This window comes from Brassica napus, chromosome C4, assembly GCF_020379485.1.
Source record: "Brassica napus cultivar Da-Ae chromosome C4, Da-Ae, whole genome shotgun sequence".
NCBI classification, from domain to species: Eukaryota; Viridiplantae; Streptophyta; class Magnoliopsida; order Brassicales; family Brassicaceae; genus Brassica; species Brassica napus.
This window is the reverse complement of record NC_063447.1, coordinates 58,496,508-58,513,643: the sequence shown is the minus strand read 5'-3', so window position 1 is coordinate 58,513,643 and position 17,136 is coordinate 58,496,508. Positions and strand designations below refer to the sequence as shown.

The 17,136-nt window shown below is 37.8% G+C and overlaps 2 protein-coding genes across 3 annotated transcripts; both read left to right on the top strand.

The window, feature by feature from the left end:
- Positions 1-273: 273 nt before the first annotated feature.
- On the top strand, positions 274-13,498 carry LOC106394079 (protein SHOOT GRAVITROPISM 6). Of its 2 annotated transcripts, XM_022718352.2 has the most exons (51): positions 274-433; positions 550-640; positions 718-772; positions 862-993; positions 1,329-1,400; positions 1,886-1,976; positions 2,089-2,184; positions 2,524-2,602; positions 2,689-2,752; positions 3,072-3,175; positions 3,396-3,501; positions 3,600-3,689; positions 3,825-3,902; positions 4,066-4,133; positions 4,221-4,320; positions 4,405-4,512; positions 4,690-4,779; positions 4,861-4,926; positions 5,019-5,114; positions 5,215-5,289; positions 5,511-5,570; positions 5,757-5,846; positions 5,976-6,097; positions 6,590-6,719; positions 6,798-6,877; positions 6,970-7,105; positions 7,243-7,324; positions 7,478-7,623; positions 7,711-7,791; positions 7,887-7,987; positions 8,302-8,540; positions 8,621-8,730; positions 8,844-8,969; positions 9,046-9,120; positions 9,202-9,335; positions 9,419-9,491; positions 9,620-9,751; positions 10,229-10,422; positions 10,500-10,622; positions 10,694-10,754; positions 10,826-10,921; positions 11,278-11,378; positions 11,448-11,553; positions 11,641-11,754; positions 11,841-11,915; positions 12,105-12,203; positions 12,310-12,381; positions 12,463-12,548; positions 12,624-12,714; positions 12,803-12,910; positions 12,983-13,498. In XM_022718352.2, exons 1-51 carry the CDS (start codon positions 394-396, stop codon positions 13,160-13,162), a joined length of 5,124 nt encoding a protein of 1,707 aa, XP_022574073.2. In that variant the 5' UTR covers positions 274-393; the 3' UTR covers positions 13,163-13,498. The 2 variants fall into 2 exon arrangements, with proteins under 2 accessions (XP_022574073.2, XP_022574074.2); XM_022718353.2 differs by lacking the exons at positions 274-433; positions 550-640; positions 718-772; positions 862-993 and having other exon boundaries at positions 2,097-2,184.
- A 1,788-nt stretch (positions 13,499-15,286) lies between these two features.
- LOC125585646 (UDP-glycosyltransferase 73C1-like) lies at positions 15,287-16,989 on the top strand. Its single transcript, XM_048755080.1, has one exon. The coding sequence runs from the start codon at positions 15,371-15,373 to the stop codon at positions 16,859-16,861; it is 1,491 nt and encodes a 496-aa protein (XP_048611037.1). The 5' UTR covers positions 15,287-15,370; the 3' UTR covers positions 16,862-16,989.
- Positions 16,990-17,136: the final 147 nt, after the last annotated feature.

Sequence of the window (17,136 nt, the reverse complement as noted above, 5' to 3'; positions counted from 1 at the left end):
TTTTCTTGTGTTACATCTTTTATATGTCAAAAATTTAATCATGATTTGAAGCATTATGATTTATATATAATAAGACTTGGTTTGGGTTTAAATTGAAGAAATTTAGTTCGGTTTACTTCCCATCCCCTAACCACCGCTAAATTATTGGGCTCAATAATAACTATCCAACAAAGGGATGATCCAAAAGCAACGGGCTTAACACCCGACACAGTACCCGTCCCGGGTTGTCGGGCATGGGTCCATCGTTTTTCATATATTTGTTTTCTTCCCCAAACATTTCTCTTTTTAACATTCAAGTCCTCCGGGAAAGAGGCGACGCAGATTATAAACCAACCACCGAGAGCTTCTCCGCCGGAGAGCGATCCTGATCTCGATCACAAACTTCGATTTCGAATGGCTTCTTCAAGTCTCGGGAGCTCAATCCCCGCGCCAGGTAGCAATTTTCCAGAATCTTCAATTGATCCGATTATTGTTTGATAAATTATGAAATTGGGTCAACATTTGTCGTATTGACCTGATCAAGTTTTGATTTTGGTGTTTATATGGCAGAGGCTGTTCAGCTTCTGGTGTCTTCTCTAGCTGATGATTCCTCTGTGGTGAGAGAAGCTTCCATGGCTTCATTGAGAGACATTGCCTCACTGTATATACCCTTTTTTTTTTGTTTGTATTAAACTTCATACGCAAGACACGCATGCATTAATCATATTGCGTTTATAGGAATCCGCTTCTGGTGCTAGATTGTTGCTATGCTGTGTCACGTGGAGGAAGAAGGGTAACGTTTTTGTTTTCTTGTTTTATTTTTTTCGTCTGTATTTTAGTATTGATTTGACTGGTTTGCGTGAATCTGGTGTGTTGCTGCAGCGGTTTGGTAACATGGCTGGGGTTTTTCAAGTGATGGCATTCAGTGTTGGTGCGTTGGAGATAGGGGAGAGTGATGAAGCTTTCATGGGGAAGCTTGCTAAGATTGCTACAGCTGAGATTATATCTTCCAAGGTGTGTGTATGTGTGTGTGTTGTGAAAAGCTGAACCATTGCTAAAGATTTCCTTTATACTTAGTATTGTTTGACATATTTGCATAGCGAGGCTGGATTTGCGGTATGTCTTGGCTTTTGCTCTTGGAATTTTCTGTTTCGATGTGTCATTTAAAGCTTAGGTTTGTGCATTTTTCTTGTCCGTTGGACAGAAGATTAATCATATGTCGCTCATTCTTATAGGAGAAGTTACCTAGAAATTTGCCTTAGAGATTTCAGGTTTAGATTAATCTCATCAAACATAAGTATATGTTTCCTGATAGTTTTAGTATGTTTTATGGCTTTATAATAACATAGGAACTAAATGCTGATTGGCAAAGGCAAGCGTCAGGGCTCCTTGTCTCAATTGGAACACATTTTCCTGATCTTGTAAGTCTTCTATTTCTTCCTCTTTGCTAATTCAGGTGGGGATTTTTGGACATTAAGAAAACCACTGTTTGTTTAATGTGTGACTTATGCCTTTACTACGTAGTATAGACAAAACGTTGCTGTAAGAGGGTTACTGTACAACATGATTGGTGATAAGATGCATTACTATCTGGATTTACTTCTTGGATTCCGCATACATGTGAACTAACTTTAAAGAATGATCGGTATACTGAAGTAGGTGGCTAACTTTGATAGATTGCGTAGCAGAGACTTTCAACTGTCGTCATGTTAACTTCTGAATTAAGCCATTTTAGATAGTGTCATGAATAAAGCTGGTCCATTTTCTCTCTACTGTCATTTATGATGTAGATGACAGCCTATTCCGCTAGACGATGGCCTTAACTTTTTTTCAGCAAGTCTATTTTTGTTGAATACAAGTCAATTTGTTCAGTGTAATTTTGACATGATCTTAATTGACATGACAGATGATGGAAGAATTATTTCTTCATCTGTCTGGTCCGGCTTCAGCTTCGCCTGCTATGGTTCAAATTCTTGCTGATTTTGCCTCTTCTGATGGTTACATTCTAACTCTCATCTGCTTTCCTTTTCTTTTGTTTCTGACATTGAAAGGTTAATGGAAATTGCAGTTCTCTGATATTTTGAAGTACTTTCATATTTTTATTTGAAGCTTTGCAGTTCACTCCACGCCTTAAAGATGTACTTTCAAGGGTGTTGCCTATTCTTGGGAATGTTCGAGATGTACACCGACCAATATTTGCAAATGGTACAGTGAATCCTTTGATGTCTCTTTTTAATTAGGTTGTGAAATTATTTTATAGAAATCTCCAATTTTCCTCCTTTATCCTATAATAGAAGGGTCATCATGTCAGAATTTGTTCATTTATTGAACCAAAATTCAATTCAATTCATAGCAACAGAGGAGGATATAACTTGTTGATCTGTACATCTTCGAACTCTCGAAATGGTGGAAGAGTTGACAAATGTCAAATATATATCATGCAATTTGCATGTTCACTAATAACAATTTTAAATGATCCAGCTTGTCTCTGTTACCATCTTTTTGCTGATTTGTCTCATATGTGAATCATTGATTTATGTATAGCATTTAAGTGCTGGTCTCAGGCAGTGTGGCTATACATCACCGATCTTACCTCAGATTCTCCTCTTGACAGCGATGTCATGTGAGACTACATTATTTGTTCTGTTTTATTTCTGCTGAACTTTTTTTTGTTTGGTGCACTCAAATCAAGGACTTTATCTGATGCAGGTCTTTTCTAAATTCAGTTTTTGAGCTGTTGTTGAGAGTTTGGACAACTTCCCGAGATCATAAGGTGAGTCTTTGATCTCTTTTAGCATATTAGTCTCCACTTTGGTTTTCATATTATTGCGTCTTCTGTTTAAAATGTATTATTCAAGAGATTACCAGGGTAAGCATATGGTTCATAATTGTTTCACTGACCGTGATTTTATATATAAGTTTGAAGAATATAGTATAAAAATTATTTATCTCTGGTCCTCCCTCCCCCCGTATATTATCAATACAGCGAGAGAAAATCTCTACATGATTTTGCTAGTCGGTTATTCAAATGTTCTACGGAATCTTGACTGTAAAATGTGCTTTTCGTTGTTGTTTATCTTCTGTTTAATAAGGTACGAGTATCTACTGTAGAGGCTCTGGGTCAGATGGTCGGTCTTATCACGCGGACACAACTGAAGTCAGCATTACCAAGGCTTATTCCAGCAATACTTGAATTGTAAGTTGGGTTTTTATTCTATTTTTCTTTCTATCTCAACCCTCAATTCTCAAAGGCCCAGAGCATAGTAAATTCACTGTCGGCTTCATATATTACCCCACTAATCTTAAGTTAGAAAGATGTATATACCAAGGCGTAGGATGATTTTTTTTGTGTAGACTTGTCTCTTTATTTTCTTCTAAATGTAGCGATTATTCATTCCTTTCATTTCAACCTTTAGGTATAAGAAAGATCATGACGATGCTCTTTTGGCGACATGTAGTCTTTACAACCTATTAAATGCCTCATTACTTTCTGAATCTGGTCCTCCGCTGCTTGAGTTCGAGGTAATGGTGTTTCAATCTTCTCTTTTAGTTTGCTAAAGTGCTTCATTGTCTACAATCATCTGAAAGTCGTGTTTCAGCTAAGTGTTACTTCCTTGCAGGACCTTACAATTGTTCTGTCGACACTTCTTCCTGTGATCAGTATAAATAGTGAAAACAAAAGGCACTCAGGTAGTTCAGTGGGACGAAAGGTAAGTCACTGATCGTTTCCATTCTATGTTGTTAATGCAACACATAATGTTTCAGGCCTCTTTTCATTTTTGTAGCCTTTATTTTGGAAGTGTTGTGTATAAATCATTTGCCTATTATTTATCTCTGTGTTGCAGGCATACAATGAAGTGCAGCGGTGTTTTCTGACTGTTGGCTTGGTTTACCCCGAGGATTTGTTTACATTTCTTCTTAATGTACGGAGATACTTTGTTTGATGGATATGGCTCTAGATATTCTTTATATAACTGGCACTCGTATTAGACTCAAGAACTATTGCTTCTATTTGATATTTTATACTGCTTGTTTACATCGAAGTGAAATTTGAAATCTATGTCTTCCTTGTATACTATTCACCAGAAATGCAAGTTGAAAGAAGACCATTTGACTTTTGGTGCCCTCTGTGTCTTGAAACATCTGCTTCCGAGGTGTATTTCTTTATCCTTAGTCAGTATAACATACGTATTCATTTAGAGTTTATTTCCCATCTCAATGATGTTGCATTTTGTTCGGAGGTTACTTGAAGCTTGGCACTCAAAACGGCCTCTTTTGATTGAGGCTGCAAGGTCTTTGTTAGATGAGCAAAGTTTAGCTGTTCGAAAAGCTCTTTCAGAGGTACTGAGCTGGCATATAATGTTGTATTTTAATTCTAACATATGCATGCTTTAGCATGACCTCTTGTCTTCTGCTTTGATACAGTTGATCGTGGTCATGGCTTCACATTGCTATCTGGTCGGTCCATCTGGGGAATTATTTGTTGAATACCTTGTACGCCATTCTGCAATAGGAGAGATTGATAATCTGAAGGTAACCCCATGATTATTATCTTACTCCATGTTGTGTATTATATAATCATCTTACCACTGTATATATGCTAGGGTTGTGTTGAATACATAACTTGAACAAGTTTGAAGTTTTCTCTCTGTTATTACTTACTACTTTTTTTACCTATAAATTTACGTGAGCTATAAATATTTCTCTTAGGCAAAAGGGGAGCCAATTAGTCCAACACAGCTAAGAGCAGTTTGTGGAAAAGGTCTTCTGCTCTTGACCGTTACAATTCCAGAGATGGAGGTGCTGCCTTTTAAAAAAAAGAATGATGCCATTTACTAAAAAAAATCAGATTCTAATGCTAAAGGGGATTTGAAATTGCAGTACATTCTTTGGCCTTTCCTACTGAAAATGATTGTCCCTAAGGTTTACACTGGCGCTGTTGCAACAGTAAGATTTTTCTTTTGCTGCATATTTTTACTTTATCTTTTTTTTTTCTTAATCAGCGAGTAGACCTGAATTTCATTGATATTATTTGATAGGTCTGTAGATGCATATCTGAATTGTGTCGTCGTAGATCTTCAACCACCCCCATGTTGATTGAGTGTAAAGCTCGTGCTGATATTCCAAGCCCCGAGGTGAATTTGTTATTATGCCATGTCATATAATCTAAAGTTTTGATGTGTATGGTAAGAGCTCAAAACTGTAAACGCTTATGCACATATAATATAAATGCAGGAGTTATTTACCCGTTTGGTGGTTCTTTTACACAACCCTCTGGCAAAAGAGCAGTTAGCAACCCAAATTTTGACGGTAAGTATAACTTCAAAAATCCTGCTATAGACTCACGTTCTACGTCCTAATGATCCCACAAAATACTTAAACTTTTTTCTCTTTTTCATCAAGTGTTAATGCTTCTTCGTTATAGCGCCTACTGTTTTAAATAGCTCATATATGCTTCGCCTTATCAAACCAGAGTTTTGCATCTTTGAAGTTCTGTCTTTATCTGAATACTCTGTTGTTACTTCCTTCAGGTCCTTAACTATTTGTCCCCTCTTTTTCCAAAGAACATAAGCATGTTTTGGCAAGATGAGGTATACTGTTGTTTGTTACTTTACTCAAGATACTCTAGTTTTCTTGTATTATGGGGTTTCCAGTCAGTGAGCTACGAGCGAGGGATATATGCTCAGATTACACCGTAGATTTATAGTATTTGTTTTCTTGCATCATAATTCCTGTGGATATGACCCTATTTATTTCTCACATTTGGTAAGCTTTAGATTCCAAAAATGAAGGCGTATGTCTTTGACACGGAGGATCTGAAGCTTGATCCATCTTACCAGGAAAACTGGGATGACATGATAATCAATGTAAGCTTGTTTAACTGGCATCCTTCTGGGACGAAGTTTCCTTAAAGCCTAACTATAAGAAAATTTAATTTATGACCAATTATGCTTGTTGCATGCATTACTTCTGATAGTGGTTCTATTATATATCAGTTTTTAGCAGAATCACTGGATGTCACTCACGATGCTGACTGGGTTATATCTCTTGGAAATGCTTTTGCAAAACAATACAATCTTTATACTCCGGATGATGACCATGCAGCACTTCTACACCGGTAAAAATTCTTGGTTTTTCATGATATTCTGATCTCTGGTTGAAGTTGAAGCATCTCTACTCGTTGTTGACCATTTTGATGTTTGTTGTTGAGCACAAATTTTTGGCTGGGGCTGTTAATTTCTTCTGCCATCAGTGTCGCATAGTTAATCGTCAAAAATGAAAAAAATGTTATTTTTTATAGACATTTGCTTCCTGGGGTTTTTATCTTGTGTCCCATTACCGTATCGTCAAAGTTTAAAACGGAAGAGACATAGCGATGACTATTTTATTTGTCTTTGAATCTATACGTTTTTTGTTTACCACCATTTGGCTGAACAAGCTTGTTATTCTTTTGTTGTTAGTGCTTATATATCAGATCCTGATAGAGAACTAATATGTTTTAAAGTCTCTAGACATCTGCACATATTCTCCAGTTCATAGATACATCTGGTATCTATATCGATAATTGACCGCAGAACTGTGTTGTAAACCCCTTGTGCTTTGATTTTAGGTGTATGGGAATACTTCTCCAGAAAGTTAATGATAGAGCATATGTTCGTGACAAGATTGACTGGATGTACGAACAGGCTGACATTTCTATACCTGCAAATAGACTTGGTTTAGCGAAGGCCATGGGGCTGGTAATTTGAATGTACTTGTCTTTTTTTCTCTCAGATCTTGATTTTCAGCCTACGTTAAGATGCTACTTGATTGCGTAGGTCGCTGCTTCTCATTTGGACACTGTACTGGAAAAGCTCAAAGTCATTTTGGATAATGTTGGGCAGAGTATTTTTCAAAGGTATATTCTTGCATAACTTAATGAAATCATCGGCACAGGTTTGTGAAAGTAAGGACATATAACTGACTTAATGTTCCTCTTGTCAATTTTAGGATCTTATCTCTCTTCTCTGAGAGCTATAAAACAGAAGACAGTGATGATATACATGCTGCTTTGGCTTTGATGTATGGATATGCTGCGAAATATGCTCCTTCATCGGTTATTGAGGCCAGAATAGATGCACTTGTCGTATGTCTTTCAACTTACTTTACTATTTTTCATTTCTATTTATGGTATAATCTTCCACTTACTGTCCTGCTTCGTCTGTCACAATATGTTCTGAACTTATGTTTTTCATAATCGTATGTCATTTTTGTGTACTGCAGGGCACGAATATGCTTTCACGGCTTCTTCATGTGCGGCAGCAAACAGCAAAACAAGCTGTTATAACTGCTATTGATTTGTTAGGTTAGTACGGCGTTAGAAAATACAGATGATGAGTCATTTTTGAAATGAAGGATTGATTTCCTCTCTCTTTGATTTTTTTTCTATTAAGTTAGAGCGCCCAACGTGGTTTAGGTAAAATGGTAGGACTCTGATCTCTTGTGTCTTTGTGTGAAGGTCGTGCTGTCATAAATGCTTCCGAGAGTGGTGCTACATTTCCATTGAAAAGAAGAGATATGATGCTTGATTATGTATTGACTTTGATGGGTCGAGATGAAAATGAAGGTTTTGCAGAATCTAGTCTTGAACTTTTACACACTCAGGTATGATAATCTACGGCAAGAATCTCGACCATGGCGCTTTTCTTTCAAACAAGCAGCTACCATTTCTCTGACTAAAATATTGTTCAGGCACTTGCTCTAAATGCCTGCACAACCCTGGTCTCTGTTGAACCGAAGCTGACCGTTGAAACCCGAAATCGAGTCATGAAGGTGAATAGTGTCTAGTTTGAGCCGTCTAAAAGGAAAATAATGAGATAAATGTCATTTATATTCTTCCGTAAATTTATGCTCGTTTTCTTGGACAGGCTACGTTGGGATTCTTTGCTTTGCCCAATGATCCATCAGATGTCATAGGTCCCCTTATAGACAATCTTGTGTCTCTTTTGTGTGCCATCCTCCTGACAAGGTATTTGTGAGGCTCTAGATTTTCTGAATCTTTGGTCAAGTTTGTTGAAGTCGCTTTTTGCTTTATCAGTTCCATTGATGAAATATTTTCCATGGTCTATGTTTTTTCTTTCAGTGTGTAAATATAGTACTTTTCGTTACTAGATACATAATTTCTAATTGACATTCTCTTATCAGTTCATTTGATACCTCTGTTAGATTAATCAATGATTATGGTAGTGAATTTACAGTAATATCAAATATTGAGTCCTACTTCAAGTGTAAAATTTAAAAGTACTATTTCTCTAATTCAACGATAATATGTGCATGAACTAGTGGAGAGGATGGCAGAAGTCGAGCTGAGCAGCTTCTGCATCTGCTTAGACAGCTTGATCAATATGTTTCTTCACCCGTTGACTACCAAAGAAAAAGAGGTTGTATGGCAGTTCATGAGATGCTTCTGAAGTTTCGTAAGCTTTGCGTTGCTGGCTACTGTGCTCTTGGTTGTTCTGGGGATTGCCCACACAGAAAGTATGTAGACCGCAGTATGCAGGGGAATTTTTCAACTCTTCCATGTATGAAAATATCCTTAAACCCATTTTTTCTTATCTATTCCGTACACCATCTAATTAATTCTCTTTTGTTTGAACAATAGCGGTATTTTTATTTCCTGACCGCGAGGTATTGTGTTTGGGAGATAGAGTCATAACCTATCTGCCACGCTGTGCTGACACAAATTCTGAAGTTCGGAAAATTTCTGCACAGGTATTTGATTTGTACTTATCCTGATGAATTGTGTCAAAAATAATGGGGGATCAATTCATATGAGTACGATTATGATAATTTCTAATGGTTTCTCGTGCTATTATTTTTGTTAGATTCTTGACCAGTTCTTCAGCATTTCCCTTTCCCTTCCAAAAGCAGCACTCTCAAGTGGGTTGGATTCTGAAAAATCTTATAAAGCCTTGTCTTCCCTTGAGGATGTCATTGCTATTTTGAAAAGTGTAAGAACTTCGTGGTTCGGCTCAAGAGTTTTCTACATTTTTTTGTTATGCTTCATACTCAGGTGTCAACTTTCAGGATGCCTCTATTGATCCATCGGAAGTTTTTAACAGAATCGTCTCATCCATTTGTGCTCTTTTAACGGTGGATGAGGTTTGTTTTCTTCCTTCTTTTGTATAAAATCTGATATCATTTAATGGCTGAGGTCTGATTATGTTGTGCTATGTCATGTAGCTCGTAGCAGCCTTGCACAGTTGCACTCCGGCCATCTGTGACAAAATCAGGCAATCTGCGGAGGGAGCCATTCAAGCGGTTACTGAGTTTGTTTCAAGAAGAGGGAGTCAGCTTAATGACAATGATATTTCAAGGTACAACAAAGTTTATTTTCATAGACGGGCTATAGTCCCTTTATTTACATTATTATTTGATGACCTTAAATCTCTTCTGGCAGGACGACTCAGTCCTTGCTCTCGGCAGCAGTTCATATAACTGAGAAGAGTTTACGTGTTGAAGCTATTGGAGCGGTATCCTTCACTCAATTCCGTTACGATATTCGATTTGCATATAGATTTGACAATGCTGTAATATATAACTCACTAGCGTTTATCTTGTACGCTGCTGGTGTAATACTTCTTACCTTAATCACTTGAAGATTTCTGCATTGGCCGAGAACACACAATCATCGATAGTGTTTAGTGAAGTGTTGGCTACTGCTGGAAAGGACATCGTGACAAAGGACATAACTAGGATGCGTGGTGGCTGGCCAATGCAAGATGCATTTTATGTAAGTAGCATTCTCTCTGAACTATGATATAGCATGAGACGATTCTCATACATGACATTATTTTATCTTATTTTCTTTCATGGTTATATCATCTTCTTCGGAAGTCTAAAAAAAATTTGGGCATAATCGACTGACTAGAAGTTTGTACTTCTAGTGTACAACATGTAAGGGAAATGAATAACATTTTACACATGGCACATTTTTTTAGAAGTGTGATTGTGCCTGCGGGGTGGGTTGGCGCAATTTCACCCTGACTAGTAATGCTCAGGCAGCATACTAATTTCTTAGTCAAAAGAAGAAATCATCTGAGCCTTGTATTGGGGGTTATAAAATTTCCAGGTTTAGGTTTTCTTATGAAATAATTTGGGCTGATACGATGCTATTCCTTCTCTCAGTTTTTCCTTCTGCGCTTCTTTATCATTGGGGCAGTATAAATAATTTGACAAGACATCTCATTGTCAAAAAAAATTGATGCAGGCTTTCTCTCAACATACAGAGCTTTCAGTTTCTTTCATGGAACACTTGATATCTGTTCTCAATCGTAGTTCTTTAGTTAAAGCTGATTCACATAAGGATTCACATAAGGGAGATAATACAAGCTCTTCTTCTGAAACACATGTAGAAGATGAGTTACTTCAAGCTGCCATTTTTGCTCTCACTGCCTTTTTTAGGTACGTTTCATAGAACCATCAATTTTACTTGTGTGTACGTGATGCATTTTTGGTGTCTGATATACTAAATTAACCAGAGGTGGCGGAAAAACTGGAAAGAAAGCTGTTGAGAAAAGCTACTCTTCTGTCGTTGGAGCACTTACTCTTCAACTGGGAAGCTGTCATGGACTTGCAAGCGCTGGCCAGCAAGATCCATTACGGTGACTCCCCTACTTCAAGTAGATGTAACAATTGGTAGTGAAGCCTTTGTAATGTTTTTCCTTCTTGGCAGGGTACTTCTGACTTCCTTCCAGGCTTTCTGTGAGTGTGTTGGTGATTTAGAGATGGGCAAGGTACTTTTAACTTTAGCATTAAATTGATTCTGGTTAATTTCCAGTATCTGACCTGACCTGTCTTTGCTTAGATTTTGGCTCGTAGTGGAGAGCAAAGAGAAAAAGAAAAGTGGGTTGATCTTATTGGCGATATTGCTGGATGCATTTCAATTAAGAGACCAAAGGAGGTACCTAGTTGTTTGTACCCTAACTGTTGTGTTTCACTAATTGATCATTGGCTCATTAGTTGAGTCAATTGTGGCAACATTGATATTCTCTTGACCATGGATGTGGAGATATGTGTGCATTATAGTAAAGTTCACATGAGACATTTTTTCTGTCTGAAAAGAATGAGATTAGGGAAGTTTAAACTGTTCTTAAACACAGCCTGACTGACTTGGGGGCTTACGCATCTGAAGTCTGAACATATTGTTGCTGAAACCTTTTTAAGCAGAGTAGCATAAAAGAAATCTAGTGATGAAGAAAAAAGAGTTTACAGTTTCCCTTCAGACAAACTTAAAGTGTTTCTGTACTGGTGTTACAGGTTCAACATATTTGCATAATTTTAACGAAAGCACTAAACCGTCCACAAAGATTCCAAAGGGAAGCTGCTGCCGCTGCATTGTCAGAGTTCATACGCTACAGGTAAAATATTTTTGGAGTCCATACAACCTCATTTTCTAAGTTTCCTCTGCTAAAATTTCCGAGTTGCAGTGGTGATTTTAGTTCTGTGATGGAGGAGATGGTCGAAGCACTCTGCCGACATGTGTCAGATGATTCTCCGACTGTAAGGCGCCTTTGTCTGAGAGGATTAGTGCAGGTAAGAGTTTATTCGGTTTCTGCTACTTTGGAATCAAAGTTTATTATTCGGGAAATGCATAACTTAGTTGCTTTGGGGTTTTGCCAGATGCCATCTGCTTGTATGAACCACTACACAACTCAAGTTATTGGTGTAATATTAGCGTTACTCGATGATTTGGATGAATCAGTCCAACTAACTGCTGTGTCATGCTTATTGATGGTAACGACTCAATATTTCTGAACTCTGTATGTCAGATCTATACGCTATTTGCTTGAACTCTTATGTGCTTGTTTTCTTTTGTTTAGGTCACAGAGTCAGCATCTAATGATGCTGTTGAACCTATCTTGTTGAATTTATCTGTTCGGCTTCGTAACCTTCAGGTAACTTATCTGAAACAAATACTGTACGAGATTAATCAAAGCTTTAAATTATCTGAAAGGTTTTTTACTGAACTGACTAAACCTTGAACGGAAGCAAAACGCAAAATTAGTTCTCTAAGTTCACTAAACTGATAGGTGTTTCTGATGGTAGTGCTTTGCCACTAACTTTGAAATTCCTATTTGTAACAGATTAGCATGGACCCGAAGATGAGAGCCAACGCATTTGCAGCTTTTGGAGCGTTAAGTAAATATGCTACTGGAGGGCAACGGGAGGGATTTGTTGAGCAGGTGACACATTATCCTTTTTGTTTCGTTTTCAGTGATATGGATGACGAGAAAAGAAGGTTTATCAGCTTATATATAAAGCTCATTGGATGGATATGTTTAATGTCAGATTCATTCCACACTTCCCCGCTTGGTAGTACACCTCCATGACGACGACCCTAGCATTAGGCAGGCTTGTCGGGTAAATTTCTTCATAGCCTATTTCTCCTTTGCTTGTTTTGAAGTAACTTTGAATTTACATATATGTTAATTGTTTGAATAGGTAACCCTCAAGCAGTTTGCTCCACTCATGGACATACAAAATGATTCTACTCTGTTTGATTCACGTGCTTTTGGTTCTGACCATAGGTATGCCTACGAGCTCCAAATCTATATTTTTGCGAAATGATCTCCTTTATTGTCTAAAATTGTTTTTATTTTCAGAAATGACTATGAAAACTTCGTAAGGGAACTCTCTAGGCACTTGGTTCATGAGTCGGAAAGAGTTGACACTTACATGGCCTCAACCATCCAGGTTCGGTTTTGCTCAAAGAACTAATCATCATAGTTGCTTCATATATAAAATACATATAAAAAGCTAAAGTAACAACTATCTGGTGCAGGCTTTTGATGCACCTTGGCCAGTAATTCAAGCAAACGCAATACACTTCTCCACCACCATGTTATCACTTTCAGAGGATCAGCATATGTTCTCTCACTACTATCCACAGGTATATTAGAGAAACTACATATGACATACTCGTTGAAGTATTCAAAGTTACTCAACCCCGTCTGTTGTTTAGGTGTTTGAAACGCTGGTTAACAAGATGACCCGGTCACAAGATTCAGTTGTGAGAGCGGCATGCTCATCAGCCTTTGGTTTGCTGCTACGATCAACCAAGTCAACATTGTGGAGAGGAGCTCGACTTGATCGGACTGACTCAGGTAGAAAATCCAATGATCCCGAGTCTGCTAAGAAATAACGTCTTTGGTGTGTGAGAATCAACCGGTTACTGCCAAAATCTGGGGGTTTGCGATATATATCAATTGGTACAGTGTGCAACGTGAAACCCGTCCAGGTGTGTGTGTCGTAGTGTGTTCGTTGTAAAGTGTTTTATTGTTTTCTTCTTGTAAAAAAGTGACTAGTGTGGTCATCTCCATTACCGAACTCATGAAAGAAACATTCACACGAAGTGTTGTAGGCTTTGGATCTCGGTTCCACTTTTGTTGATTGTGATTTTGAGGCTTCTGGTAGATATAGCGGTCGTGAAAGTGTCATTGTATTGTTGTTTTAATTCTAAGTTGGAGTTTAATTGATCTTCAAAGTCTCAAACAAAACTAATTTTTTTTTCTTGGGGTAGATTTATTATTGTTATGTGCCTTTATAGTAATTCTGAAGTAGGGGTGGGCGTTCGGGTACCCGTTCGGGTTCGGGTCGGGTATTTCGGATTTTCGGGTATTTCGGTATAGAGGTCTAGAACCCGTTCGGGTATTTCTGTACTTCGGGTCGGGTTCGGGTATTTTTAGTTCGGATTCGGTTATTTCGGATCGGGTTCGGATATTTAGATTTTGAAAAAAAAAATTAAAATTTTCATTTCTCAAGTTTATTGTATTTAAAAATATAACTTTTAGTTTGAATGGTTAATAGATTTGGACATAACATTTTAAAACTAAAAAGGAACTAATTTAGTTATTTTTTTTAATTTTGGATATAACTTTTTGTTAATTTTTGAAATAAAAAACTTGACATGCATTTTAAGTGAGTAGCAAATCATTTTTCCGTAATTGTATGTATATCATATGAACTTAAATTATGTGTAGTATCAATATAAATATTTTATATAAAATGAGAGATATAAACTAGAAACATAATGTTAATTATACATATGTTCGGTTATATTCGGATATCCATTCGGGTTCGGGTATTATCCGTTCGGGTTCGGGTATCCAATCTCTCCTTATTCAATACCCGTTCGGGTATTTTGCTACTTCGGTTCGGATTTCGGTTCGGTTTTTTTGGATCGGGTTCGGGTGTCATTTCGGATATCGGGTAAAGTGCCCACCCCTATTCTGAAGAGTGGAGTGAGTTGGTAGAGGATATAACAGAAGCTGATAAGCCATTCTATAGTGTGATAGTCAACACATATCAAGAGCCTGCTTATGTCAAAGACTCCCAAGGAAACAAGGTCCAGTAAAGCATTGGCCATTGAACCAGTTTCCTTGTGGAATAAGGGGAAACAAATCAGACATTGGTAAAGATGAGTGCCTTAAATGACTTGATTCGAAGGAACCCGGCTCTGTACTATATGTTTGCCTTGGAAGCATATCTGTAATCTTCCTTTGACTCAGCTCAAGGAGCTTGTTCTAGGCCTAAATGAATCCCACGGACCTTTCATTTGGGTCATAAGAGGTCGGGAGAAAAACAAAGAGTTAGTTGAGTGGATCTTGGAGAGCAGATTTGCAGAAAGAATCAAAGACACAGGACTTCTTGTCAAAGGATTGTCTCCTCAAATGATTAGGAGTGTTGCTGGATAAGAAAGACGGTGGAAGATTAATGGGTTAGCTCACGAGGTTGCGGAAGAAGGTGGCTCTTCTCACTCTAACATCACTTCCCTCTTAGAAGACATAATGCAACAAGTGAAATTCAAAAATTGATTACATTGTTGTTTAATAATTTTTATATGCTTCATTAGTTTTGAAGAAAATGTTAATATATTATATAAGGCTTTCAACTATGTCAATATTTGCTGATAAGAAACTATTTTTACATTGATTTCTTTTGAAGATAAATATTTTATATAATTTTAGGGCTTTTTGTTGTTTCTTTGAGATTGTTGTAAAAGTGTAATTGTCTATATTCTATAGAGAGGACTCGAGAGTCAAGTTTGATTTCTCCTTTTTTCCTTATCGAAAATTTATATTTGCGGCTGAGAACTCTCCACAATATTTTCAACTTGCTTCTCAAGAACATTTCACTAATTATTTTTGGCTTATAGTTACATGAATACAAAAGAACACATGTCCCCGCCAGGAAATGTTCTGTACTAATCTCTGTGGACCATATTGCGTTTTGTTATAATAACACCAATATACATATGTTCTCTCTTATATCACCTTGTATATATGTAAGAACACACAAATATACATCAACACAACCAAACCAAGGCAGAAAATAACTTGTAGAACTTCTCATGGCTTCCGAAACAACCCAACAATGTTCTCCACCTCTTCACTTTGTTCTCTTCCCTTTCATGTCCCAAGGCCACATGATCCCCATGGTCGATATTGCAAGGCTCTTGGCTCAGCGAGGTGTGACTATAACCATTGTCACTACCCCTCACAACGCTAACCGGTTCAAGAGCGTTCTTAACCGGGCCATCCAGTCCGGCCTGCCCATCCATCTTGTGGAGGTGAAGTTTCCATCTCAAGAATCGAGTTCATCAGAGGTACATGAGAATATAGACTTGCTAGATTCATTGGGAGCATCAATGCCTTTCTTCAAATCCATTATCATGCTCGAGGAACCGGTGGAGAATCTCTTCAAAGAGATTGAACCAAGGCCAAGCTGCATCATAGCCGACATGTGTTTGCCTTTCACAAACAGAATCGCCAAGAACTTTGGTATACCAAAGATCATCTTTCATGGCATGTGTTGCTTCAACCTTCTTTGTATGCACATCATGCGCCAACACTACGAGTTTTTGGATACTATAGAGTCTGATAAGGAGTACTTCACCGTTCCAAATTTTCCTGACAAAGCTGAGTTCACAAAATCTCAGATTCCAATGATCACACAAGGTGCTGGAGTTTGGAAAGAGATTTTAGATGGAATCGATGACGGTGATAACACTTCTTATGGTGTGATTGTCAATACCTTTGAAGAGCTTGAGCCAGCTTATGTTAGAGACTACAAGAAGGTTAAGGAAGGTAGGGTATGGAGCATCGGACCGGTTTCCTTGTGCAACAAGGAAGGAGTAGACCAAGCTGAGAGGGGAAATAAGGCGGCTATTGATCAAGAGGAGTGTGTTAAATGGCTTGATTCTAAAGAAGAAGGGTCTGTGCTATACATTTGCCTTGGAAGTATATGTAATCTTCCTCTATCTCAGCTCAAAGAGCTAGGGCTTGGCCTAGAGGAGTCCCAAAGACCTTTCATATGGGTCATAAGAGGTTGGGAGAAGTATGCTGAGTTACTTGAGTGGCTTTCAGGGAGTGGGTTTAAAGAAAGAATCAAAGAAAGAGGTCTTCTCATAAGAGGATGGTCACCACAAATGCTTATTCTTTCACATCCTGCTGTGGGAGGATTCTTGACACACTGTGGATGGAACTCGACTCTTGAAGGAATCACTTCCGGGGTTCCATTGCTCACTTGGCCATTGTTTGGAGACCAGTTCTGCAATGAGAAATTGGCGGTTCAGGTGTTAAAAGTTGGTGTGCGAGCTGGTGTTGAAGATTCAATGAGCTGGGGAGAAGAGGAAAAGATAGGAGTGTTGGTGGATAAAGAAGGGGTGAAGAAGGCAGTGGAAGAATTGATGGGTGATAGTGATGAAGCTATAGAGAGAAGAGCAAGAGTCAAAGAGCTTGGGAAGCTAGCTCACAAGGCTGTTGATGGAGGAGGCTCTTCTCATTCCAACATCACTTTACTCTTACAAGACATAATGCAACAAGCACAAATCAAGAATTAATTGTATTGTTGCTTTTGATTGGATTATCTATTCCTGTAATATGTTAGTTATTAATTAATCAGGATTCAGTTAATATGTGAAATCGTCTAAAATTGTTTGCCTTTTACATCATATTAATATTTTACATATTTTTTCTAACTTTTTTTAAAAGTTTAGTAGAGTTTAGAGACCTGTTGTGGTGGTCCTCACTCCTCAAGAGTTGAACTTTGATAGTGCTTCTAGCAGCCCCTTTATAGATTAGACTTATCATCAGCAGTTTTTTTGTCTTCGTTGTA